General features: G+C 63.3%; 5 protein-coding genes across 6 annotated transcripts; 2 read left to right on the top strand and 3 right to left on the bottom strand.

Moving 5' to 3' along the window:
- Window positions 1–168: 168 nt before the first annotated feature.
- Window positions 169–2,197, bottom strand: CHLRE_10g420050v5 (uncharacterized protein). Its single transcript, XM_043066449.1, has 3 exons — window positions 1,197–2,197; window positions 985–1,085; window positions 169–770 (listed from the first exon to the last, which is right to left on the bottom strand). The coding sequence occupies exons 1-3, from the start codon at window positions 2,067–2,069 to the stop codon at window positions 758–760; spliced, it is 987 nt and encodes a 328-aa protein (XP_042919846.1). The 5' UTR covers window positions 2,070–2,197; the 3' UTR covers window positions 169–757.
- A 1,180-nt stretch (window positions 2,198–3,377) lies between these two features.
- CHLRE_10g420000v5 (uncharacterized protein) lies at window positions 3,378–5,523 on the top strand. Its single transcript, XM_043066448.1, has 6 exons — window positions 3,378–3,692; window positions 3,795–3,916; window positions 4,094–4,587; window positions 4,995–5,042; window positions 5,176–5,329; window positions 5,487–5,523. The coding sequence occupies exons 2-4, from the start codon at window positions 3,890–3,892 to the stop codon at window positions 5,011–5,013; spliced, it is 540 nt and encodes a 179-aa protein (XP_042919845.1). The 5' UTR covers window positions 3,378–3,692; window positions 3,795–3,889; the 3' UTR covers window positions 5,014–5,042; window positions 5,176–5,329; window positions 5,487–5,523.
- Window positions 5,524–5,525: 2 nt separating this feature from the next.
- On the bottom strand, window positions 5,526–13,107 carry CHLRE_10g419950v5 (uncharacterized protein). The gene is made up of 18 exons (XM_043066447.1): window positions 12,752–13,107; window positions 12,495–12,559; window positions 12,145–12,315; window positions 11,883–11,990; window positions 11,644–11,730; window positions 11,273–11,407; window positions 11,005–11,064; window positions 10,762–10,838; window positions 10,392–10,497; window positions 9,947–10,051; window positions 9,491–9,626; window positions 9,179–9,258; window positions 8,791–8,832; window positions 8,425–8,502; window positions 8,137–8,189; window positions 7,589–7,637; window positions 7,315–7,397; window positions 5,526–6,962 (listed from the first exon to the last, which is right to left on the bottom strand). The coding sequence occupies exons 1-18, from the start codon at window positions 12,867–12,869 to the stop codon at window positions 6,785–6,787; spliced, it is 1,731 nt and encodes a 576-aa protein (XP_042919844.1). The 5' UTR covers window positions 12,870–13,107; the 3' UTR covers window positions 5,526–6,784.
- A 370-nt stretch (window positions 13,108–13,477) lies between these two features.
- On the top strand, window positions 13,478–17,993 carry CHLRE_10g419900v5 (uncharacterized protein). 2 transcript variants are annotated; one of them, XM_043066445.1, is made up of 9 exons: window positions 13,478–13,982; window positions 14,283–14,510; window positions 14,631–14,732; window positions 14,960–15,012; window positions 15,130–15,243; window positions 15,418–15,487; window positions 15,994–16,141; window positions 16,348–16,385; window positions 16,619–17,993. In XM_043066445.1, the coding sequence occupies exons 1-9, from the start codon at window positions 13,911–13,913 to the stop codon at window positions 16,637–16,639; spliced, it is 846 nt and encodes a 281-aa protein (XP_042919842.1). In that variant the 5' UTR covers window positions 13,478–13,910; the 3' UTR covers window positions 16,640–17,993. The 2 variants fall into 2 exon arrangements, with proteins under 2 accessions (XP_042919842.1, XP_042919843.1); XM_043066446.1 differs by lacking the exons at window positions 16,348–16,385; window positions 16,619–17,993 and adding an exon at window positions 15,608–15,862 and having other exon boundaries at window positions 14,960–14,995; window positions 15,069–15,243; window positions 15,994–16,023.
- A 2-nt stretch (window positions 17,994–17,995) lies between these two features.
- Window positions 17,996–24,767, bottom strand: CHLRE_10g419850v5 (uncharacterized protein). The gene is made up of 15 exons (XM_043066444.1): window positions 24,573–24,767; window positions 23,936–24,230; window positions 23,683–23,831; window positions 23,408–23,534; window positions 23,072–23,213; window positions 22,816–22,865; window positions 22,509–22,706; window positions 21,534–22,295; window positions 21,270–21,410; window positions 20,701–21,126; window positions 20,352–20,523; window positions 20,127–20,185; window positions 19,446–19,973; window positions 19,186–19,296; window positions 17,996–19,007 (listed from the first exon to the last, which is right to left on the bottom strand). Exons 1-15 carry the CDS (start codon window positions 24,638–24,640, stop codon window positions 18,501–18,503), a joined length of 3,735 nt encoding a protein of 1,244 aa, XP_042919841.1. The 5' UTR covers window positions 24,641–24,767; the 3' UTR covers window positions 17,996–18,500.
- Window positions 24,768–24,772: the final 5 nt, after the last annotated feature.

Here is a 24,772-nt window from a genome sequence, read left to right as displayed (position 1 = left end):
AGGCAAGCCCCCCCCCCCGCCGGGCCCCGCATTTCCAGGAGGTACGACCCCCCGGGGGCCCAGCCAGCCCAAGTCAGGTAAACCCCCCAGAAATAATTTTGAGCGGGGGGGGGGTTTGTTGCTCTAAACTGCGGGGCTAATGCGGGTGCCGCGCGAGCCCACGTGTACATTTGCTCACAATTACATTCATCAACGATAGCTTCACACATGTGACAAAGGATTTGGGTAGAATGCGGGCAAAATCGCGAGTTGACAGTCACGTCGGAATGGCCCCCAGCGGCGCAATCGCGGGGGGGGGGGGGGGCTTGCTCTAAACTGCGGGGGCTTGCTCTACATGCTCTAAACTGCGGGGCATTGCGCACGCATCTCCCTGTGTCGAGTCTCTCCACATCCAGTCCAACCTCCCCACACGGCGTAGGGGTCTCCTCTCCACCGTCTTCCTAGCACGCCCCAAGGGCGGGACTTCATCCCCCCTGTCCGCCACAAAGGCGGGTTATCACGATATGAACTGCAGCCCCTGGCGTCTCACTTCCACACACGCGCTGTGACAGCCCGACTATCCCCACAGCGCCAGGGGCCGCACGCCTGCAACCAGCAGCTGGACTAGTCGTCCTCGTCCTCGTTCTCCCCTGCTGCTGCTGGTCACCGCCATCGGCGTCGGCATCGGCGTGCGGCCGGCCTCCAAACACCTCCGGCCGGCCGTCGTCACCATGCAGCAGTTGCAGGACGAGCAGCGGGAGCATGTTGCAGGCGCTGTTCACATCGCGGTTCTGTGGGCAAGCGGGGCAGTATGGGGAAGGGTAGGGTCTCCCAAACCTGCACCTGCCCCAAACCTGCCCCAACCCTGCCCCAACCCTGCCCCAAACCTGCCCCAACCCTGCCCCAACCCTGCCCCAAACCTGCCCCAAACCTGCCCCAAACCTGCACCTGTACCAACCCTGCCCCAAACCTGCACCAAACCTGCACCAAGCCTGCACCACTCACCCACCCGTGCCGCAGTGGTTGCACACTTGCACGCCGTGAGCCCTCCGCATGCCAGGTTTGAGCCTGGCTTGCAGCGCCATATGCCCACACTTAAAGCAAACCTGTGTGCGGTGCAGGGGTATGCAGGTTTGGGGCCACCACACGAGCTGGCCATGTGATGAGAGGTCCCTCTGTCCCAACTGTCCCTGCTGCTTCCCAGCATCGTTACTCACCCGACTCGTCCTAAACTCATTCACGATCACGACGTGCGCCGCGTAGTGGTCACGCAGCAGGCGCACGAACTCCTTCCGCGGCGGCTGGCCCTTGCGGCTGATCCGCGAGTTCCACCCCGCGCTGCCATTTCCCCAGCCCACCAACACCTGCTGCTTGGGCCGTCCGCCTGTCAAGTTGCGGGCCTCTCGGTGCATCACCCGCTGCTTGCGGATGTACACCTCGAGCCGCTTCTTGCGCTGCTGCGGGTTGAAGTAGTGGACCAGGATGTCCACTACACGCAGCCGCAGCCCCTGTGGCAGCGGTGGTGGTAGTGGCAGCCCACCGCCACCGCCGCCACCGCCGCCGCCGCCACCAGGGCCAGGGCCGGGCGGCGCGGCGCCAGGGCCAGTGAAGAGCCACCGCAGTCGCAGGTCGTGCTCCTGGACAGTGAGCACCCGGGTGCTGGGGATGTTCGACTGCCAGGTGGTTAGCGCCAGGTTGGCGTTCAGCTGCCACTCCTGCCACCGGCGGCGGTCGTTGTAGCCGCATTGCTGCCGGTGGCCCGCTCCAGAGCAGCTGTAGAAGCGGCTGCGCTGCTTCCGCCGCGCACGTGTCGCCGCCTGCTGCCGTCCATTGGGGCGGCGGCGGCGGCCAGGCGCGTGCTTCCAGCGGCTGCCGTGCTGTCGCCACTGCCGTCGCTTCCGCCCCTTCTGCTGCTTGCGGTTTGCGCGGTACTGCTGCCGCTGCCGCTGCAGCCGGTCCGCAGGCCCCTCCACCCTGACAAACTCCACCAGGTCACCATCCATGTCCCGCTCCAGGATGGTGATGGCGCCGCTCTGCAGCAGCCTGTCCACCAGCTCCTCGGGCAACAGGGCCGCCACCCATCTCCGCATGCGGTGGAAGCCCTTGGCGGCAGCGCTCGTATCTTCCTTCGTTCGGAACGAAATTTGCCCAAAAAGGCCTCTGGCGGACGAAATTTTTTTGAGCTTGACTTGGAATTTCGGCCAAAACGCACGGGATCTTGGGGGGTCTTTCGGCAAACAGACGAAGACATTTTTGGGATTTCGGCCACTTGTGGCCAAGGACAGGGGGTTCCAGGGGCTACTCCACGGCCGAAACCTGCGTGGCATATGGTAAGAAGGCTCAAAGGGCTGTATCTATGGGTGTTGACGGCGGGAGACAGGGGTTCCCCTGGCGGGAGAGTGAGGTTATTGACGAGTGTTGCGGAACTAATGCGTACTTAGACCAGAGCGGAAGGCGGAGTGGGCTTGCAGGCGGCACGAGAGTAGGCAGTCAGTAGCGCAAGTTGCGAAAGCACATGTTACCTCGTAACCGACGGTAAACGCTGTCGATGGTCGCGCCAGGTTGGGTCGGCGGGAAGCAGGGGAGGAGTGGGCGTGTCGTGTCGGTGTCGACATCGTGCGGGTCGGGGGCGGAGCCCCCGGAAAAATTTTGGGGGTGACGAAGCGGCGGCAGCCTGTTTCGTCAACTGAACGAAGCCATTTTAAGGAATTCGGCCACTGACGCCGCCCCTGCCTTCGTAAGATACGAGCGCTGCTTGGCGGTAGTGAAGTAGGTGCGGACGCCAGGGTCCACACCGTACAGGCACAGCTCCAGCAGCTGCTGTACTGTGAGCCGCAGACCCTTCTCCTCCTCCTTCACGTCGTCGTCGCTGGGGCGGTCAGGGCGGTGCATACCAACACAGAAGTCTACGCCGTCGGTAGTAGCGTAGTTCGCAAACCGCCAGCTGCCGGTCTGATTGACTCCTGTAGAAATCCCCAACCAAGCCCAAGGGTCTGCGGCTGCCTCGTCAGGTATGCCCCGTGGGTATGCCCCCCGGCTGGCCCACCACGCCCCCCGCCGCAGCCGTGGCTGCGGGGGGCGTGGTGGGCCAGCAGGGGGGCCTGAACCTCGCAACCGCGCACCGTTCACCTTGTCCTCGTCTCGTCGGCGCTTGCTGCGCGGCATTTATCCAAGCTTGCGACGCTTCATTTTCAATGGCGCATCATATTTATTGTGTGCGCCCTATGTCTGGAGTCGGCTGGAAAAAGGTGAGAGAGGGACAGCCAGCTCGTGGTGGCGCTCGAATGGACCCGCGATCGGAACCCGGCCCCAACACCCACCCTGCGCGCCGGCCAGACAGGACCCGAAAACGTGAGAATTAATTATAACACCTCATTCTGCGCCTCACCGGCTTATGTCGCAACCACAAGTCGCTCAAGAGGCCGTCGCGCCGGCACTTAAAACGCAGTTCGACCAGGGGCTGTCACGAATACGAGATGATCCTAGCAAGTATGGCATAGAGTCGCTGCTGTGTAGTAACGTCGCGCGCGCAGATGCTGAGGCTCTGCTGGACCAGGCGGAGCAGTCCGGCTTAGCCTTTCGCGTAACACATGAAGTTGATGGACATCAGTTTGGCGACATCTACATCGATCCGCCTACGCTGGTCCAGGAGGCCGTCGCCTACAACTCGGCCGAGACCATCGTGCGCCGGCTTTGGTGGCTTAATTCTCTCGGTAGGCTCGGTAGCATCTTACCGTTGAAGCTTTGTGCTTTACCTTGTACCTTGTCTCATACCATGCTTTGCCTTCTGCCTTGCCTCGTACCGTGTCTCACAGAGGGACGCAGTCAGATGCTGCGGGTGGGCGGCACGGCTCGTGTGGCGCTCAGCAGCGGGCTTCGTGACCCTGACCAGTCCTTCTACGTATCAAACATGACGACGCCAAACATGGTCTTCGAGGTAACACGATATCTGGGGCCGCCTCGCGCCTAACTGCGGGGTTACAGATGATGGAAGGTGTACAGGCGCGTGGACTGGGGAGTGCTGGCAGTGCACCAGATCTTTGGGGAGTGCTGACAGTGCAAGCTTGGACGACAAATTGATGATTGCGATTTGCAAATGTGCCTTACCGCGCAGACTGCATACTCGCAACGCCGCCGCGACTTGGAACGCGTCATGTGCGGCTGGCTGGTCCCGTCCGGGCCGGCCCTTGTGGTAGTCGGGGTGGACATCCAGTACCCGCACCCGCCGCGCACACCGCCACGTGTGGAGGTCCTCTTGCAGCTGAGCAGGGAGGCGCGGGCGGGCGCCGCCGTACATTGCGGCGCGGGCAGCGGCTGCGTGTCGCCGGTCATGTACGACCACACACTGTGGGTGCCGGTGGACCGCCTGCTGCGCGGGGCGCCGTGGACCACGCGGCTGCTGGCCTGCCTGTGCCTAGCGTGCCTGGTGCCGCTGTACAGTGTGCTGTGGGGCGGGCGCTATGCTTTGGAGGACGTGCTGACCGGCCGCCGCAGGCTGCTTGATGTGGCCAGTGCGAGCGTGCGGTCGCTGGGGGGCCCGTGGTGGGGGGCGGTCCCGCTTGACGCGTACGTGGTCCGCGCGGCAGTGTTCCAGGCGCTGGGCATCAGGTACGTGCGTGCGTGTGTGCGTGCGTGCGTGCGTACGTGCGTGTGTGTTAGAGACCGTTTACGGAAAGCAGTGTGTGTGTGTGTGTGTGTGTGTGTGTGTGTGTGTGTGTGTGTGTGTGTGTGTGTGTGTGTGTGTGTGTGTGTGTGTGTGTGTGTGTGTGTGTATGTGTGTGTGTGTGTGTGTGTGTGTGTGTGTGTGTGTGTGTGTGTATATGTGTGGCTGTGGCTGCTGTTGACGGGGCATGGGTCCCAAGGCGCGCGGCATCGTGACGCGCACAATGGCATAGCAGCTGGGAGTAGTCTCCGCAGCCTGCAATGCCAATGACAAATAAAGCCCCAGCCGTGCAGCCCGTCCCTTGCCACTGCAACCACTGTGCTTGCCGCTGGCTGCTCGGTGCACCCTACAGGCCCGACACAACTGCCTAGCCGACACCCTTCGTCCGTCACGCCTACCTGTTGAGTGTGGACCGCACGCAGGGGGCGGCATGGCACGGGGTATGTGGGCACATGGCGTTTGATTCCTTGCAGGAGCGCATACACGAGACGGCAAGGGCCTGCAAGCTGACGGCACAAACTCCTGTCTCGTAGGTGCTGGCATGGCGCTCGGCATGGAGGTGGGTGCGGCTGGCCGCGGCACGCCCGCGGCTGCGCCTGTCAGGTACCTGGCCATCACCAACTACACGTCATCGCCGCCAACGACGAGGTGGTGTACGTGTGGCAGTTCCGCACCAGCTTCAGCAAGGTACGCGTGGCTTGCCAACTGCACGCTGCCGGGGCTGGAAGCCGTGGCAACGGGGCAAATGGGCACTACGCTGCAAGCCCGACACGTTTGCCGAGAGTCGAAGGCCGGGGCAGTTGTGAACTTGCCTGGCGCTTGTTCCTGACCTCCGTACGAGCAGGTGCTGTCCACGGACATCAACGCGGTGAAGCGCAAGGACGTGCGCGAGAAGATGTTCTCGGTGGACGACTCCAACCCGGCGCTGGTAGGTTTGGAGCTCTCGCTCGTCTGCGTGCCGGCGTGATAGAAAGCCCAGGAACGTCACGCCAAATACCTCATGCGCAAGTCAGCTCATCAGATCCAGTCCCACCGAGTACACGGGTGCGAGTCACGTGCCAATGCGTATGAGCAGGTATGAGGTAGTCACAGAAAAGACCATGTTACTTTATTGACCTTGTTGACGGAGTTTGACCGGCCAAGCGCCCACGATTCAGGCAAATTGAGGTGTTGTGTAGCATCCGGTGGTGGATTCGCATACATCACCTAACAGTTCGTGCTTGCGGGTTGTAATGTCATGGCAATTCAATTAAACTCTTGATGGTGCTGGCTTGAATGTCGGATACCTTTTGGAGGACAAGTGACCAATGAGGGCCTGCCTCTCAAGGGGATAAGAGGCTGTGCCCGTGTGCCGCCACGCCACGTTGGTGTAATGTCTGATGCCGAAGATTTCAAAACCGCCATATCTCACGGACAGAGCCTGAGTCGGTTTGTACAGGCACCGCCCAGCATGTGTCCAGCCACGTCCCGCTGTCAAGCACAAGCACATCAGGCAACAAACCATACAGCAGTAAATCCCCACCGTGCCACACTATGCTCGCCGGCACAGACCGCAGACCGTGACGGTGTGCCGGCTTGCAGGATTGCAGTCGGCTACCTGTGCATCCCGGAACTGGCAGTAGTTTTATGGAAAGCCATGCAAGTAGCTCAATCACCGTCTGTCCATATGATTGCGACATTACAAGGAAGGGACAGTCCGACCAAGCAAGGGTGCCCAGCACCCAGGTCAAGAGGGACCATCTCCGGCCCGAAGGGAAACCACCCTCTCCCCAGTTGTCTGCCGACGTTCCACAACCGTTCAATAGGTTTTCGCGCAAAGCGGTCCATATGCAGACCCTGCCCGGAACATGCATTCATTTCATTTCCATTGTGCACAGCAGTCGCATGCGTCCAGTGCAAGGTGCCGGCGCAATCCTTGTGGTTGTCAGAGCCACGCCTTGCAGTACCCAGTAAGATGAAGCCAGCGTTGTCACATGCGGTGCACCTCCGGACCTGCGCGGCGCTCCCAGTCAGCAGTGTCGTCCCATCTTGCAGCCTGTACACCGCCGTACGTGGCGGCTGGAGTCGTGTGGCCGAACACTCACGCGCCTGAAACGGTAACCTTAGGTCCAGCTCCGCCACCGCCCACCGCCGCAGCCACTACTACACCACGTAGCCATGCGGCACGGCGGCTGGGCCGCCGTACACAGGCACACCGGTCGCGGCCACGGGCGCCTCCACCACCGCGCCGCGCGCACGCGCCTCAATCCAGGCGCCCAGCAGTCCTGCCCGGTGCGCGTGCAGCTGCTGGCGCCGCGCCGCCAACAGCGCCTCAGTGGACCTGTGTGTGTGTGTGTGTGTGTGTGTGTGTGTGTGTGTGTGTGTGTGTGTGTGTGTGTGTGTGTGTCTACCACATGGCACAAGCCCTGATTTCCAGGATCACGAGACCACAAGAGTGGGTAGACACGCTTTGCCCTTTTCAGCTATCAGCGCGCGCGAGAGCCTCCCAGACGTGCCGCTGCCCCTTCCCCACTCCCCAGCATCCGTAGTCACATGCATTTCTAATGCCTGGGTTTGGTGCGCTTCCGGTCTGGACGTGGGGTGGCCCACCCCCAGACCTCCAAAGCACGCCTCCAGCTCGTCCCCAAACGCGACGCAGCCCAGCCCGACCCCCGCGAGCTGTCGCGGCTGACCTCAGGTCGGCGTCAATGCGGCCCTGAATCCAGCCTTGCAGCCAGCGCTCGCCGTACGCCACGTCGCTCAGCACGGAGCGGGCCTGAGGGGAGGACGAGGTGCGCCAAGGTGTGGGAGCGGGTTGTGTTGCGGAATGGATGCCACGCTGGCTGGCCCAGCAGCCCCATGCCACATGCCCCATGCCCTGCTCTTGTACTGTCACCAGTGAACACACACACGCCCGTACGGCAAACCCAGGGGCAGCAGCAGACTGGCCGAGGACCTGGCACGCACCTCGCCCAGCATGCGGCGAATCTTGGCGGCCACGATCATGTCCGAGATCCTGTTGCGATGGAAGGCAGATGAGGGTACAGTGGGAGTTGGACAGCACGCTCAGCATGGTGGCATGGGCCAACTTCAATAACCGAGTCCATGGTGCTAGGCAGCTAAGGTACGATACCATGTGAAGGAGCCCATGCACCGCCTACCCTCAGCTCCCCCTTCCCCTGTCCCCTTTCCCCTTTCCCCGTTTCCCCCCTCCCAACACTAGGGCTTGTCAGCCCTAGTCATCAGTGGCTTCGCCACTACCAAGTGTAATTATTCTCTCCCCTCCCTCCCTCCCTCCCTCCCTCCCTCCCTCCCTCCCTCCCTCCCTCCCTCCCTCCCTCCCTCCCTCCCTCCCTCCCTCCCTCCCTCCCTCCCTCCCTGGCTCCCTCCCTGGCTCCCTCCCTCCCTCCCTGCCTCCCTGCCTCCCTGCCTCCCTCCCTCCCTCCCTCCCTCCCTCCCTCCCTCCCTCCCTCCCTCCCTCCCTCCCTTCCTGCCTCCCACCGCGCCTCACGCACATGTTGTCGAAGGCGACATCCATGAGGCCGAAGCCCATGCGCAGCCGCTGAAGCTGTGGGCGTGGGAATGAAAGTCATGATGGAAGGGAGGTCGCGTGTACACGGAGGGTTAGCCGAGTCCGATGCATGGAGAGGAAGAGGCCGGAGGCCTGTGTCTGCAGCCCCCCGCATTTGAGCGAGCTGTGCTTATCCGCACACCACCCAAACTAAGTGAGTACTGACGGACATGCTCTGCCACATCCGCGCCCACTGCTGCATACGTGACACAGCCCGGTGCCACCCTCTCACCTTCTCCACCTGCACCCGCGGCATGTCCGGGATCATCTGCCGCGCCTTCACCGCCAGCTCGCCAGATTGCTTGCACAGCTGTGGGGAGGGGAAGGAGAGCGGCGGAGGCGGTGGACCAGTGCAGCATGGAGGCGGAGTGCTACAAAACACACACGCGTGTACAAACATACCGTACGTGCTTGGATGTCCTTCCCACCAGCCACCCGCTGCTGTGCGCTAACCCAACTCCATTAAATCAAACACCCCAAGAGCAACTGCATCTACAGCCATTGCCGCCGCTCCGCCGACATCGCCCCATGCACGCACATGCACACGCACACGCACACGCAAGCACGCACGCACCCGCGAGCACACGCACGCACGCACCTGGATGCCCTGCCGCATCTGGGAGCGCTTCACCATGTCCACCTGCGTGGCGCGGTGTGGCGCGGTGTGGCGTGGTGTGGCGAACCAACAGGCAGATGCGGGGTGCTGTTGGCACGGGTGCGGGGATCAGGGAACCCCAGGCAACTCGTGTCATGACCCTGGTGCCTGGGGCACACAAGATGCCACCCCATCGCCGCCCTGCAGCCCCAGACGTGACGTGCCCTGCGAGCAGCTGCAATCGCTGCCCCGCACCAGCAGCCATGACGCCTCCGTATCGCGCACACCCATGCAACAGCTCCCAGCATGTCTTGGCACGCACGCGAGAGCCGCACACACACACACACACACACACACACACACACACACACGGCCAACACGCACCACGCACCATGACACTGCCCATGGTGGGTCGGAACTGGCCGCGGGGGCCGCGCATGGCGCTGCCCACCACATCCACCGTGGCCATCCCTGTGGTCGGTTGAGTACGGCATATGTGAGTGCGTGGACACAGCCGCTGTGCCCACACTACCTGATGAGCCCACAGCGAGGAGAGCTGCGGCACAAACTGGACGCGCCTCTGGCCCTCCGCCTCTTGTGCGCACCGACTATACGACAGCGCTGGCGCCCTGCCTCGCCCCCACACCCCGACACCGCCACCCTTACCCCCCCCCGCCGCTCCCTCCCTGCCTGCTGCACTCACTGCTTGCGGCCTCCAGCAGCTGAATGCCCTGCTCCAGCGCCTTGGTGGCGCCGCGCATCAGCTCGTAGGCCTGGCTGTACACGGTCTTGTAGCGCCGCATCTCAGCCAGCTTGGGGCCCAGACCCGCCACCTCCGACTGGTGGGAGGGTGGGCGGCGGGGGCGGGTGGTTCAAGAAATGGCTAGGTAGAAAACGGCGGCCGGGTGGGGTAGGGAAGAGCGGGGAGCGGAACAGCAGGGAGGTGCACACGCACACGCACGGCAACCGCATGTACACACTTGCACACATTTGTACTGGGTTGCTTCCGTGTCGCCCCTTCCAACACACACACACACACACACACACACACACACACACACACACACACACACACACACACACACACACACACACACACACACACACACACACACACACACACACACACACACACACACGCCACCGCGCACCCACACACCTCCAGCGCGTTCTCCGTGGCGTCGCCCACTCGGCCGCCCAGGAACACGTTCTCCAGCAGCTGGGCCACGTAGGTGCGCGCTTCGTCCAGCGACTTGCACTTGCCCTGGCGGTGTGTGTTAAAGAGCACAAGGAAGACATTGCGCAAAGACAGTGTATGCGATGCAGCGGTATGTATGTGTGTGTGTGTATGAGTGTGTTAAGGGCGGGCGCGGGCGGAAGCAGGCGAGGTGCAGGGGCGGTGGGTGCGGGTGACACGTAGGGATGAGCGGGTGCAGGGGTGGGCTGCGGGCGTGTAAGACTCCAAATGAGTAGCTCATTCACATGGCGGTGGTGCTCTAGCCCAACAGCGTCAAATGCACTCTGCGCCCGCCAACTGTGTAACAATGGCTCTTCGTCTCACACACACACCCCGCCCTTCATCGCGCACACACGCCCCCACTCACCACCAGCTCCGCCACCTCCTTCTGCGCCGCCGCCTCCTCCACATGCAGCTGCTCCAGCTCCGCACCCGCCGCCCGCACCTTGTTGGTCACTGTCTCCAGCTTCTCCCTGGGACCCAGGCAGGCAGGAGGCCGGAGTCAGACCAGGGCAGGTAGTATCCGCATCCATCTCGGTTTGGTGTCAGTCGGGGCGGCTGCCCAACACGTCCCGCCTCATCCCGCCTCCTCTGAAACCCAATTGCTCTCCACCCGCTCCCTGCCTCCTTTGGCCCCCAGCATGCTGCTTCCCTCTGCCTCCGCCAGGGTCCCGTCCGTTGGGCTTGGGCCCACAACAACCCTCCCTGCCTCCGGCATTCCGCTCCGCCCGACTCGCTTGTTGCGCTCCAGCTTCTCCTCACGCTTCTTGGCACCGAACAGGTACTTGCCGGGGTACCACTTGCCCGCCTCCAGCTGTCACGACACACAGGTGATAGGTGCCAAGGGTGAGAGGGCGGCAGCTGCATGGCAGCGATATTGCCGGACCCTGAACTGCTTGCGGTGCCTGCGCCCGGCCGGCGCTCTCAGTGCGCCAACTCTTCCCTCCCTGCCTCGGCTTCAACAATGCGCTGCCACTCACGTTGCCGAGCTTCTGGGTGCGCTCCTCTTCCTCCTTCACCAGCTCGTCAAACTTGTTCTTCTGCAAGGCACCATGAAGAAGACACATGTTCAGCAAACGCAGGTGTGGCGCTCAGATGGTGTCGTCCCTTGAACCCTTGTCCTCCAGCCCTCTCCGGTCCCTCTGGCCCCCTCCTGCCCTTCCGCCCCCCAACTATCCCGACCCCCAGTTCCCCCGCCCAAATCCCCCAACCGTCCCGCTCGCCGCACACCCCTCCAGCCCGCCTCGCCTGCAGCTTGAGGCGCTGCTGTGTGGACTTGAGCCGCTCGCGGGCGCCCGGCAGCGCCTGCGCGACGCCCGCGGCCTCCAGCTCGCTGATGGCGGCGGTGGCGCGCTGGTAGTGGCCCACGGTGTCAGCATCCAGCTGCAGGGGGCAGGAGGAGGCGAGGTGGGGGTGGCCGTTCATGGGGAGCGGATTGATAAGATCCCAAGGGGGGGGGTAGCCATTCATGCGAACGGTTGTATCAGTCATGGGGGAGCGCGTTGCAGAGGAGTGGGGGATGGGACGAGGGATACCCAGGACTTCACAGACGGTACGTATGGCAGTAGTATTTGCTGAGGCCAGGCACTTCCTGGCGCACCAGGCTGCCGTGTCCCCACCGTGATGTTGCCGGTGCCAGTGGGCAGCACGGCGGCAGGCTGGGCGTGCGATATAGTGGTGGCAGTGGCGTTGGGCACGGCGCGTGGCTGCACGACACACCAGGGCAGGGTGGGGCAGGGATCGTGAGGCATAGCAGAGGGGCAGCGCTGATCGAGTGACCGAGATCGGAGGCACGTAACGGGTGGCCACGCATTGCGCCGAACGCAGGCTGTACCCCAGCGGATGCCTCGGCACCCACCTGGCTGTGCGACACGGCACGTGTCACAACGGCACGCGCCATGTCCTCCTGCTCCTCCTCGTCACCGCCGTGATCCTCCCGCTCCGCGCTCTCCGCCACACGCGGTACCTGCAGCAAACCGTCATCAGTGGCGCGTGACCCGAGGTCAAGAATCAGCACAAGATGCAAGCAATTGCTGTGGCTGCAAGCGCTTTCTACTGCCGACTCGCAGAAACCACTCTTCCCGTAACTTGCTCCTCTTTGTCGTCCCTCACTGCCTCACCGCCGCGGCGTTAAAGTCAGTCTCGGCCTCAGCGGCCCGCGCGGCGGTGGCGCTCGTCTCGCTGGGGCTGAGCGGGGCGCCAGCGCCGTCCTCCTCCATGGGCTCGGGCTCGCCCTCCACCGGCTCCGGCTTGGGCGCCAGCGCGTTCACCAGCGACTTCACCTTGGCCGCCTGAGGGGAGTGGTGGTCCGAGCGGTGGAAGGGGTTGATGCGGGGGCGTTGAGGTGGCGCGTATGGGCGGTAGCGTGTAAAGCGACACGCAATGGCCAAAGCGTCGCCGTTTTCAGGGGGAAACCGACACGGTTTCTAAAAGCTACAGTGTGCTTGCCTGTTCGAGCAGAGTTCCATACCTGCAAGTTGGTGATGCCCAGCATGTGCTTAAGCTCGCCCTCCGTCAGCAGGATCAAGTCGAGGCCTGCGCAGGTCCAAGCAGGCAGGCAGAAAAGTTGCATCGTTACACCCCACTCGCGCCCCTGGTTTCGTTGTGTTGTTGCTGCTGGCATGCATGTGCTTTATCACTTGTATCAGGTGTCGCAGTGACGTTCTGGGACAGAACGCAAGCAAATTTACAAGCTGGCCCAGTCGATCGAATGTCGCGCGCACTTGCCTGTGACCTCGTTCTCCTGGAACACCGCAGAAATAGCTTCCAGTCCATTCTGCTTAAGGAATGCAAGGACGTGCTCAGTAGTCCACTTATCCGGCGCAGTATCCGACACGTCCGACATTTGTATACTCTTGGAGTTGGCGCCTCAGCAACAGAGAAGAGAGAAGCAGTAATGTCGCTCAAACACCACTGGCACTGAACAGTGAAAAGTCCTGTGTTGGTGCGAGTGCAGTCCTAACTGACGCACCATACAATCCCATCGATTGGCCCCAACTCCCAAGCCAAGGTCCGCTTCGCCACGCCCTCGATGCGATGCGTAAAGAGGTATTGCATAGAAGAACCAAACGCTATCATGTAGCTTCACACAACTCGTGGGAGGGAGCCAGAACCTTATGTGCCGTATTCCACCGGGGTGCGCCGCACGCTCACACCCGCAAATACTTCCCCCTCGTATTTGCAACGCCCCATTAGCACCATTATATGCAACCGTGCCATGTGCATCATATGAGCCTTCTGGGCTCGTGCACGCGTGCTCTGGCCTCTGGGTCTTGGGTCCGCAACCCGCACAGTGGTCCTGCCCTATCCAGACAATTTTAATTAAGTCAGGTATGCATGTATTGAGGTGTGGCTTAGCAATAAGGATGTGTGCCGCTATGTGGAGAAGCGTGGATTGGATCCATGCTGGATTGGAAAGCCGATGGTCAAGAGATAGGCCGAGGCTTTCAGAATGTCAAGAGCTGACTTGAGATGATAGGGGTAGCTGCATTTGATCACTGCCGAGCGAAAGTCGCAGCTGTTGCATTTGTGATCTTTGCAGAGCGCAACGTTATTGTACCACAAAAAACTCACATGACGTCGAATAAAGGAATGCATAGCATCCCCACTGGCGGGCACGAGGCCGCGGACACAAAATGACCAGAACCTTGTGCACCCTAGCACGCATGGTCGCGCTGCTTCTCTTTTGTTTCAGAATTACTCGCTGCCTTCTATCTGCACTAGCTAGACAAGCTCCTACCCACGGTATGGCGCCACCACACGCAACCAATGAACTATCACAACAGCAACGACCGTGGCATTGCAAGCACTCCTTTAAACTTGCACCTTTGACACGGCAGACGCTGACGCCAAGCGAATTGGAGTCATCGCGGACAGTCGCGGAGCTATGACTGTTGCCCACCGCCCACCGACGCCTTGCCCTCAGGCCGCGTGCTGCCGCAAGACCCCCCCCCCCCAGGTGCCAGCCTCCCACCGGACGCGCCTCCCCTCGGCCCCGCCCTTCCTTCGCCACTGCCATAGCCGCCGGGCACAGCGCTGTACAAGCTGGAGGGCCGCCTGGACTATAATAGCTCCGGCCCCGAGGGGCCCTTCTTCGTGCTGATGCATGCCTTTCTGTTGCACATGGATGCCCTGTGCACCGGTTCGGAGAGCTCTTCCATGCTCGGCGCCCTGCGTGATCTCCACGGCATTCCTGTAGGCCGGTCATGAAATGTGTGTGCGGCCTGGGTCACACAATTATTCCGCAAATGCTCTGCAGGTGGGGCGCGCGCTGCAGCCGGTGCGTGGCGGCAGCGGCACTTTCTTCCGTGGCTACAACACGCCGGACTTTGTGGCGCTGCTGCGTGGCTGGGGGGCTGCCATCCCCGGCATCAACGCCACAGTGGACTGCCAGCTACACGCCGCATCGCGGCGGTGCGTGCGGGTGGACAGCATCAACTCCTTCATCCCCCTGTTCAGTAACGGGACAGTCGCTTTGGCTAGCATGGTAGGTGCATGCTGCTGGGTATGCGCGCCGTCTGCATGACCTGCACGGTACCTGCAACTCCCGAGCGCGTTGTCATGTGCGCGTGTGCGCATGCGGACCTGCTGCCCGCATCTCAAACAGGTGGTGCAGGGCGCGCAGCAGGACTTGCTCGCAGCGGTGACCAAGTTGAACTGCACGGAGCAGCAGGCAGGCAGCAGCGCGGAGGCGTGGTTCGGCGAGTCGGTGAGAAGGCAGCAGGGCCCCAGCAGGTTCAACCGTGGCCTGTTCGGCTGCCGGGGCACAATCCATGCCAGCACACTTTGCGTGGCATCTCATTCTCGCATGCAACTCGTGCCCACCGCCCTGTTTCGGTCTATGCAAGCTGTTAGGCGCACGCACCATTTCTTTCTTGCAACCCGTGCCCCAACGGTCTCCTGCCTCCGTTGTCGCAACTATCCCCACGCCGCCAGGCGGATGACGTGCGGGACCTGTATGGCGAATACGACGCCTTTCTTCTGGCAGTGCTCGTACGGCCTGTTTGGGATTGACGTCAGCACTCTGCGCACCTTCATCATACAGCTGAACTTCGAAGCCGGGTACTGCGCCGGTGGCGGCGTCACACCCACTGCGCTCTCCGAAGCGGCAGCGCGAGCAGCCATGGAGGCTCTCGGGCCGGGCGGCAGCAGCGTGTACGACGCGGCGCCCATGCGGTCTTACCTCATGCCCGGCGACAACGCAACACACGCCTGCATAGGTGCGTCTCATGGGTCCCATACAGTAGGGTTCCGTGTCCAGTACTTGGCAGCTGCGGCACACACTACCCCAGCTGGTGCTGTCGAAGCAATAGCAGCGCGCTTATCCAGGAACGCCATTGGTGATGTCTTCCCATTCAGTCACTCCCCCGCGGCCCCACACATGGTGCGCGCAGGAACGGGATGGCGGTCGTGTCGAAGGACGAGGTGTTCCTAAGGCGGCCGCCGCTGTGGCTGGCCTTGCACGTGAGTGGTCAGGCGCAGGACCACGGGGTCAACGACACCGTTGAATAAATGCCACATTGCCGCGGGTCCATCTAGTCCATCCATCGACAGCCTGGCACTGTCTCGCAATTCCGCACGCAGGAATGGCTGCATGTGTTTGGGTTGAGGCATGCCGGGTGTGATCAGCTTGTGAACGCGAATGATGAGCGATATCCAACAAGCTGCATGGGTGCGCAGCCATGCAAAACGTGCAATGGACATGAGTAGTGCGGAATGCCGGCCATCTGGAGTGGCTGGTGGGGTCGCCAGCGGCCCGAATGCAAGCGGAGGCATTCGCAATATGCGCCGTGCAACAGTCCTCCCCGTAAGGACGCTGCAGCAGCGGGCCCTGCACAAGTGAGCTGTGTACACCAGACATTCCCTAGGGCGGCTGGTGCATGCCCATGCATGCGCTGCGTCGGTACCCGCAGAAATCGCGTGCAAGACGTGCCGGTGACACGCAAGCGACTGTCTTCCTGTACTTGCAGGTCCTGATTCATCAAATCAGTAAGTTCCTCGACATGCGGTACGTGGGCGGCGGCCTGCACGGCGAGACGCAGCTGCTGGACGTCAGGGCGCGGGCGGCCAACGGTATGGACGCCGTCGTTAGGAGCGCCAAGCTGGTATTCGGTGTAGGTAAGAGCAGCCGGAGCGCGCCAGTTATATGCTGAGCATAATGAGCAGCTGCCCAAGCGCAGCACTTACCGTACGCCATGTGCCCCCTGGTGCCCCTCCTTCTCAAGCATACGCCGGGCCCTGCTGTGCGTTACGGGTGGGTTGGGCTTACCGCCCTGTTTTTCGGGCCTTTGTACCACCCGGCCTCCTCCTTACTTCTGGTAGAGGGCCTGGGCCCGACCCTGCCAACGACGAGCTTGTGGCGGTATACGCGTGTCGCTTTCTGAGCAGTGCGGGTAAATGTGCCAGGCTTCGCCCACCTCCACCAGCACCCCCGTACCCCCCGCCCTCGACCCCGCCACCTCCGCCACCTTCACTGTCACCTCCACCGCCTTTTCCACCGCCACGCGTGTCGGTTTCGGGGTCAGTTCTGAGGTCGGCTTCGACCCGGTTGCGGCTTCGCATGCCACGTGTGAAACCCCCCTTACCGTGTTGCAGGGGCCCATGCCCCCAAAGTAGTGGGCAATCTGCCCCGAATCGTTGCCCAGCTCTTGAATTTTGTACAATGGGACCCTTGCACGTCGGCATGAGCGTGATACACATTGTCACGCCCCAGCGGGTTACCTAGCATGTCGTGTCACCGTGCTGTGTTTAGCTGTGCCAATGCGCGTACGGCAGACAGAAGGGCAAGACCCGGGGTTCCGCAAGGGGCTGTGAGGGGAGTTCCCGGTCGTGCCAGCAGCGTGTGTCATGTGCTGTGTTCGTAGGACCGGGTGGCTGAGCCGTCTGACTGGGCTCAGGCCGCCGCGTTTCCTAGTGTATCGTGTATGCTGTGTTGCCTTAGCCTCGTGTGTTTGGGCGCCAGTCGTTAGCGGTCAGGCTAGACTGGTGGGCGGTATCTGGCCTGGCCCGCGTCCCATGCGGATTTGGCGAGGTTAGCGCGTGAGAGAGCTCAAGCAAGCTTGTCTTTGCTTGAGCTACTTGAACGACCTTGCATTTAGCGAATTCAGGGTCAAAGACCCGTCAAAGCAGCCACGTAAGGCCGCCGAAGAATTGTAAACTACCGAGACGGAGCACGTGTTGTCCGTCGACCGCCTGTTCTGCTGGTCCGCGGAGCAAGGGACCTAGGCAGACCAGCGGGGCACGTGCGGGTTACATCAGCACACGGGAAGGCGTGACAACATGAGAGCGCATGAGCATTGAGCGCCAGTTCCCTTGCATATATACGGGGGTTGACTTACGATCATGCAACCTTTGTTGCTTGGATAGAATATAATGGGCAGTCACGCAAATGCATGAGTCAAGATGTGTTGGACTAGGAGCTGGTGCCGTGGGCAGATGAGTCGTGGCAGGTGCAGGTACCGTGTGTGGGCATGGCACGTGCGTTCTGGCGCGTGAGCAGGCAGCTGGTAGGAGCGTGTACCATGTCGGTGCATATGGGCTGGTCGTGCTGCCAGCTAGCCTTGCTCCCAATCGTACTGAGGAAGCCGTGCTGCATGTTCACGGTTAGATGCGAGGCTCAGTTGCCGCAGGGCCCGGATGTGGAATGACGCGGGTCCGTAAAGTAAAGTTGCGACCTCAATGCCGAAGAAATGCCCCATGTTCATCACCTGCGGCGAGGTGGCCGAGCGGTCTAAGGCGCTAGTTTCAGGCACAAACCAGATTTCTGGTGGGAAGCTACTAGTCCGAAAGGGCGTGAGTTCAAATCTCACCCTCGTCAGTTTTGCCAGTTGGGGAGTTGAATTCCATGGCGTCATGCTGCAACGGCATTCGGTGATACCGTTCTGGACTGCAGCGCCAACTGTGCAGAGCGGGCCCATGGACTGGGCCGCAGTGCTCTACAACACGTGGGCGGGGAGATTGTCCAAGGAAATGGCAAGCGAGAGAGAGCAAGCACTCTCGCAATGACGTCGGCAATAAAGGGCAATAACGACGTTCCATGTCTCAAAAGCAGGGCACGGTTGGCTTGCTTGCCGGTCATGGTTTGCTGCGATATCGATCTCTACTCAGATTAGGCAGAGGCAGCAAACCCTGCATCCCCCCGTCGGTAAGAAAGCATTAGCGCCAAGGCCCTGAAGGCTCTGGATAATTGCAGCACACCGTCGCTCACATATCTCGCATATCTCACATTTACATTTACTTCAGTAAGCTTAAGCTTGCCCATACGGGTAGACACACACTCAATATACATGCTTGCATCCGAGCACACTAGCTCACACTCAGTGGGATCATTGATTGGACGAACATGCAGTTGCACACCATGTCTATCCAACCCGTTGGGTGGTATCATAAATGTTCAAGGGTGCAACCAGCCTGCACGTATCACGCGCAGCATGCTGCAATGATCGTATGTTACCTGCTCTACCCCACCTAATCCATCTTAGAACTCGTCCACCATCACACCCGGCGGCGCGAGCTCCACAATGTGCATGTGCCAGCCCGGGAACAACCGCTCCAGCTGTCCATACGGAGTACCGCTAGTGTACGAGGAGCCGCCGCCGCCGCCACCAACATTGCCTCCACCCGGCCCAACCACAAACGGGCCGCCTGTGCTGTGCCGCCCTAGGTCCACGCTGCCGCGACGGGGGGCGCCCGCGACCCACGCGCCGCCCGGGCTGCTGCCGCTTGCGTTCATGGCTGCGGCTAGGGGCAGCGGGTTGCTGGGCGTGCCGGGACGCATGCCGCCCGGGCCGTGGTCGATGCTGCTGCGGGCGCGCATGCCGCTGGGGCTGTAGCTGCTGCTCAGGCCATGGCCGGCGACTGTGCTGCCGCCGCGCGCCGCCACGACCGACACGCCCATGTCCACACCCAGGTGCGGTGTGCCGGGCGCGCCGCCGCCGCCAGTGAACGTGGTGGAGGGTGCCATGGAGGTGTTGCTGCCGCGGCTCTGGGACGAGAAAGAGAGAGGGGGGAAAGGGTAGGGGTACGAAGGTCGGATGGTATGTTAGCAGCTTGACAAGCACCGTACTGCCCTTGCAGCGGACACCTGGCCCTCAAGCCACTCGCTTGGTGCAAGGCTTACAGGCATGCGTAATGGTGTCAGGAAATTGTGGTGCGGCACCAACCTTCATGGGCAGCGTTGAGTGCAGGGCCTGCAGCAGGCGCATGATGTCGGCGGGCGGCTTGCGGACGTAGAGCGTGTTGTGGTGGGGCTCCACCGCGAAGTAGGTGTTGGTCTGTCGGGGTGCAAGGAGGCGGCGGCGACGCAGGGGTTAGGAAGGATACGGTAAACTCAACTACTGGAGTGTATCATCTCGGTTACGAGGATCGGGGCCTTAAGCCAAGCAAACACTCGCTCCTCCAGCATTTGCCAGTTCTCACGCACCTGACACAGCACAGACAGCATGGAGGCGCTGGGGTTGCTGATGCGCAGGCTGGCGCGCATGGGCGGCGTGGCGAACACGCCGTGCTGCTCACCCGCAACCCGCAGCACCTGAGTCACCAGCGACACTGCGCTGATAAGCTGTGACAGAGCCGCCGCCGAGCCCAGCAGGTGCGGCATCAGCGCCGCCACACGCGCCGACGACGTGCCGCCACCCGGCCCACCACCGCCGCCATACACAGAGCCCCCGTGCACCGAGCCCGCGCCGCCGCCGCCGCCGCAGTAGACAGACCCCGCTTCGGAGGCCTTATCAGCAGCACTGCCCTGTGCGTAATGCGAGCGGCCATTGGAGGGGTTGCGCTCGATGCTCTGGCGCGCCCCCGGTCGCATGTCCAGGCTGGAGCGCCGGGAGCCGCCGTCGTTGTCGTCTTCTCCGCCGCCTCCGCCTCCGCCCGCCGAGTGCAGGCCTCCAGCGCCGGCGCCGCAGCTGATGGCGTCCATCACCGCCGAGTCCACCAGAACCAGACCCAGCTGCGCGCCAGGGAGGAGGGCGGCCGCACGAGTAACAGTACTGGTGCCAGCAGCACTTTGCAGAATGTCGCTCAGTCAGCTGTCATTAGCCCAGCCCATGCGGTACAAATGGCGGTGAATTGCCCAAGCCCCTCCTCAGCCCTAAGCGCTCACCGGCAGTGTTATGGTAATGGCTCCGCAGGGGTGCTCCGGCAGCGGGATGAAGTACTCGCCTAGGGGCCGGGACAGTGAGCAGAGTTTGCTCAACGCAAGTTCAAGGCCGCTTGTGCCCACATATGCCATGGCCGCAGCGCATCCCGTACCCATGCAGCTGCGTCACGCAACGCAGTTTGGTGCAACACTCCCAGTCGCACACGCACAGCAAAGCCCCGCACTCACGAGGACTGGCCGGCCCCATCACGCCCTTGGAGCCTCCGGCGCCGCTTCCTCCACCCGCGCCATGGCCGCCGCCTCCACCAATGCCGGCCAGGCCGTTGAGCTGGTTCGCGGAGATGTCCACTGACGCACGCCGCCGCTCGAACGCCACCGCTTGGGACACCGTTGTCGCGTCCTGCACGCCAGAGGACAGCCGGCGCCCCACATAAGATAAGCCAAAACTCGGCGGAGCACATCCATGTACGCAACAGGGCTTCTGCACCTGCCCTCGTGCCAAACGGCGGCCGCATGCAATGCCCGCTGCCGTATGCAGAATGCGCGCCCCACCTCACACACAGAACCCGGCGCTCACCAGCCGGACGGTAAAGTGCGCCTGCTCCATGGCCCCCAGCGTCGTGAGCACACTGCTCAACAGCCGCGCCGCCGCGGCCGCGGCCGCCGCGGCCGCCGGGTCGGCGCCGCCTGCGCCGCCGCTGCCCACGCCCATGTCCAGTGCTAGGGCCAGACTGAGCTGGTCTTGCTGGCCCAGGCTGGAAGCTGGCGGCAGCTGGTGGAGCGCCGGCTGTTGCAGTAGCGGCTGCTGCAGCTGGGCGTGCAGCGAGGTGGGCAGCCCGGCGTAGTGGGACGAGGCGGTGGCGGCGGCGGCAGAGGCCAGCGTGCTGGCGGAGGAGGAGCCGTGTAGGTGGGTGCTGCCGGAGCCGGCGCGGTGCAGCATTCCGGGGTTGGGGCTAGGTGGTGCAGTGGAGGAGGTGGGCACGAACAGCGAGCTGGACAGCGCCTGAGGGAGGAGCATGCCAGGAGGGCCGTGCGAGGACCATGTTGGGTAGCCGCTACAAAAAAAGGCAAAGACGGATATTGCACAATACAACAGCCACACAGGAAGTCAGGCAGGCTGCATGCTGCGTATACGCATGTACTCACCACATTCATGCCACCCCCACCGCCGCCACCTGAGACCGGTGAACCCGCGCCACCGCTGCCGTCACGGCCCCAGCCGTGGCCGGGCACCCCAGTGAGGCGGGAGAAGGGATTGAATCCACGGTTGGCGGCTTCCTCTTGGGCCTACGCACATTCCAGGAGGGGCAGGCGTGAGGCAGACTCAGGGGCAGCACGTGTCTGTCTTTGCAATGCATGACCCTTTCATACACCTCCCTTTTCCACACCACCCGCCCCAGCCTGTCCCACCTTTTTGGCTGCCGCCGCTGCCGCCGCAGGGCCCAAGAGCGGCTGCGGTGCGTGCGCGTCCAGCTGCCGCTCCACCATTGTGGCCAGCGCCGCCGTCATGCGCGCCGCCGGCACCATCACCATCAGCTCCAGGGCGTCCCACGGGTCCAGCCGGTCATGGTCGCCTCCGTACGGGTGCCCCGCCGTGCCGGTGATGGGCGTGGGGCTGAGGCCGACGCCGCCGTTCTCCATGCTGCCACCCGGTGGCCCGCCGCCGCCGCCCGCAGCCACTGTCGGACTCATGGCCATCATGGTGCGAATGCGACTGCCCAGCAGCGGCAGCTCCAGGCTGGCTCTGGACGGTGTCTGCGGCCGGCCCTGACCCGGACTCGGTGAGGCGGCGCCGCTGCCGTAACCCCCGAACGGCGATGACGCCCGCAGCGCTCCCCCTGGCGGCGACACCAGTGCCCCTGCCGGGCTGCCCACCCCGTACGCCGGCGCCAGGTTACTGCCGCTGCCCACCATCAGGCTCGACAGCCGCCGCGCGCGGCCGTGCCCCATGCCACCCACGCCCGGCGGCCCGCCTCCGCCTCCTGCCGCGCCGCCTCCCAGCCCCATGGCGGAGCCCAGCGCCGCGCCGCTGTTGGCTGCTGCGCCCGCCAGCAGCACGTAGTCCTTGCGGCGGCCCGGCAGCAGCAGGTCGCGCAGCACGCGGCTGTCCAGCGCCACGGAGCGCAGCACGCCGTCGATCAGGTCCAGGCCCAGCCGCGCGTCACGGAATCTCTGTGCAGGAGCGTGGGATAGGGTACACACGGTCAGGATGCGGGGGCTCAGTCGGGGTGGGAAAGACAGCAGCGTCATGCGCGCAGCGCCCGAGAGCATTGCTCCAAATCAGTTCCATGGCCGAAGCCCTGCACGCGGCCAAAACCTCCATGAACACACCACGCCCCTTTGGCGTGATGGCCGAGGGATCCTGGACTGGTCACTGGCGCTCACCTGCTGGCCACTGGCTCCCGAGCCGCCGCCCCCGCCGGCGAAGCGGCTGCCCCAGGCGGCGTCCTCGTCAGGGGGTGCGCCTGAGGTGGTGGAAATGGGGGAGGCGCCCGAGATGGCGGGCAGGGAGCTGCCGGCGGGTGAGTGGTGGCCGGTGCCACTGGGCGAGGCGGGGACTGCGCTGGAAAACTTCGGCCGCGCCTGTGGGAGAGGGGTGAGACAGGTGGATGTCGAGGGAGAGGTAAGCATCGCATGGCCCCGTGCCTGGAGTGCCGGTGTTTGGCAAGGTCAGCGAGGTGTGCCTGCGCACCTGTCGCGCGTGGTATACAAAGTTGGCGAGCCGCGTGCTCTCATCTACACCTGCAGGGGCAGAGGGCACAAGAGACGGAGGACTCGTTTACTGATGCAGGCTAAGTGCAGTGCCAGAACTCTACATGCCCAGCCCAGTGCCACAGCCCTTGCACCACGCGTCACCCTTTCCTGACCGCCTCCTCTTCACTCGGCGGGCTGTCCGGCCACAGTTGGGACTCAAGACGACAGCACTAGGCCTCGCCCTCCCTCCTCACCCGCCGCCCTGCACGCCGCCATGTACCGGTCCGCCGCCTCCACCAGCTGGTGCCGCCGCAGCGCCGCCGCCGCCGCCCGCAGGTCGGCCGCAGTCCAGGGCAGCAGGTGCTGCGGGTCCAGCAGGTAGTCCACCGCCTCAACCTGCAGGGCAGCGGGGGGCCAGCAGTGGGGTGCGGGGTGTGGGCGGCAAGCCCCCGGGAAGAGAATCCTGGCGAGCAGCAGCCCCAAACACAACTGTGGTGGCCTCTGCTGTCGTGGCCATCCGTCCCTTGGGGCCGCACTGGCCCTGCCTCATGCCGCTGTCGTTTGCCCCCTGTCCCTGATGTGTCACCCACCAGGCCTCGCAGCCCGATCTCCTCCGCCGCCAGCCGCACCGCCGGCAGCTGGCCCCACGTCACCTCGCACACGTCCCGGTACATGAAGCCCAGCAGCGCAGAGGCCATGGGCCAGGCCCACTGCGTCCTGCCAGGTGGGGGCGGGGGTTGCAGGTGTGGGCGGGGATCAGCCTAGCAGGTGCGGTGCATGGCGGCCCAAACGCACCCCCGACCATTCATGCCCAGCCCTTTACGCCCCACGCACCACCATTTCGAGCAAGCCCCGCGGCCCTCACCTGCGGATGATGGGTTTGCCTATGAGGTGCCCGGTGATGACCGCCCCGCCCGAGGCCGGCGCGCTGCCGCCCTCGCCGTACTCGGGGAAGGAGCCCGGGTCCGCCAGCAGCCGCGAAAAATAGCCGCCCGGGTTACGAGCACGCAACACCTGCAGCGTGTGGATTCACGCGTCACTGGTCGGCCCCTGGTATGGCGCACGCAATTACCCTGAACACGGGCAGTCTGTTTTGCGCTTGCCCGCACCACCCTCACCTCCTTGTGCACCGGCACCGCTCTCGTGACTGACACCTCGTCCGCCACCAGCAGCACCAGGTCGCAGCTGGCGGCATCCAGCAGCAGCTGCTCGGGCGGCCTCCCGCCGTACAGCGCTGACAGGATTGAGCCCGTGGTGGCAGAGCCGCCGCCGCTGCCCGCAATCGCGGCCGCTGCAGAGCTGCTATACAGCATGGCTGTGCTGCCGCTGCCACCCCCAGTTCCGGCCCCGAACTGCTGCTGTGATGCGGGGCTAGGACCGGGGCTGGGCGAGGCCCGGCCGCCAGCCGCCGAGCTGGGTGGAGGAGGTGGGGGGTAAGAGGGGTGCGAGAAAGCATCAAGGGGAGGTGTTTTAACCCGGGACCCGTGGGGGGGACGACGCGTGAGGGGACGCGCGCAGATTTTCCACCGAGTACACAACATCACCAAGTTGCGGTCCCTATGCCAAGCTCGCCGACATACTTCAACGCCGCCAGGCTACAGGGAACCGAGCCGCATGCCGTCGACGCATGCGGGGCGAAGCCCAGGCCAGTCGCTACCCCGCGCTTGCCCCAGGTGCAATAGCACGCTCTCAGGCCTTTGACAAGCTCTGTCTGCGCCTTCTTAACGCGAAACCCAACGCGCTGCCGTGTAATACCTGTCGATAGTCAGCGGCGGGGGCTCCTTCCTCCGCCCGAGCAGTCCGGACAGGAACAGCTTGTCCATGGCAGCTCTGACTACTTTCTAAGTGAAGTGTTTGAGTCGAAACAGTACCGCGCTCGCGGTCAGTCAAATTTCTCTTTGCCGCCGCAAACCTTGAACTATGGCTGATATCACCATTTTCGTTGCTAAGAGTTT

The sequence above is a fragment of the Chlamydomonas reinhardtii genome, chromosome 10 (genome assembly GCF_000002595.2).
Source record: "Chlamydomonas reinhardtii strain CC-503 cw92 mt+ chromosome 10, whole genome shotgun sequence".
NCBI lineage: Eukaryota > Viridiplantae > Chlorophyta > Chlorophyceae > Chlamydomonadales > Chlamydomonadaceae > Chlamydomonas > Chlamydomonas reinhardtii.
This window is presented reverse-complemented; position numbering and strand designations above follow the sequence as displayed.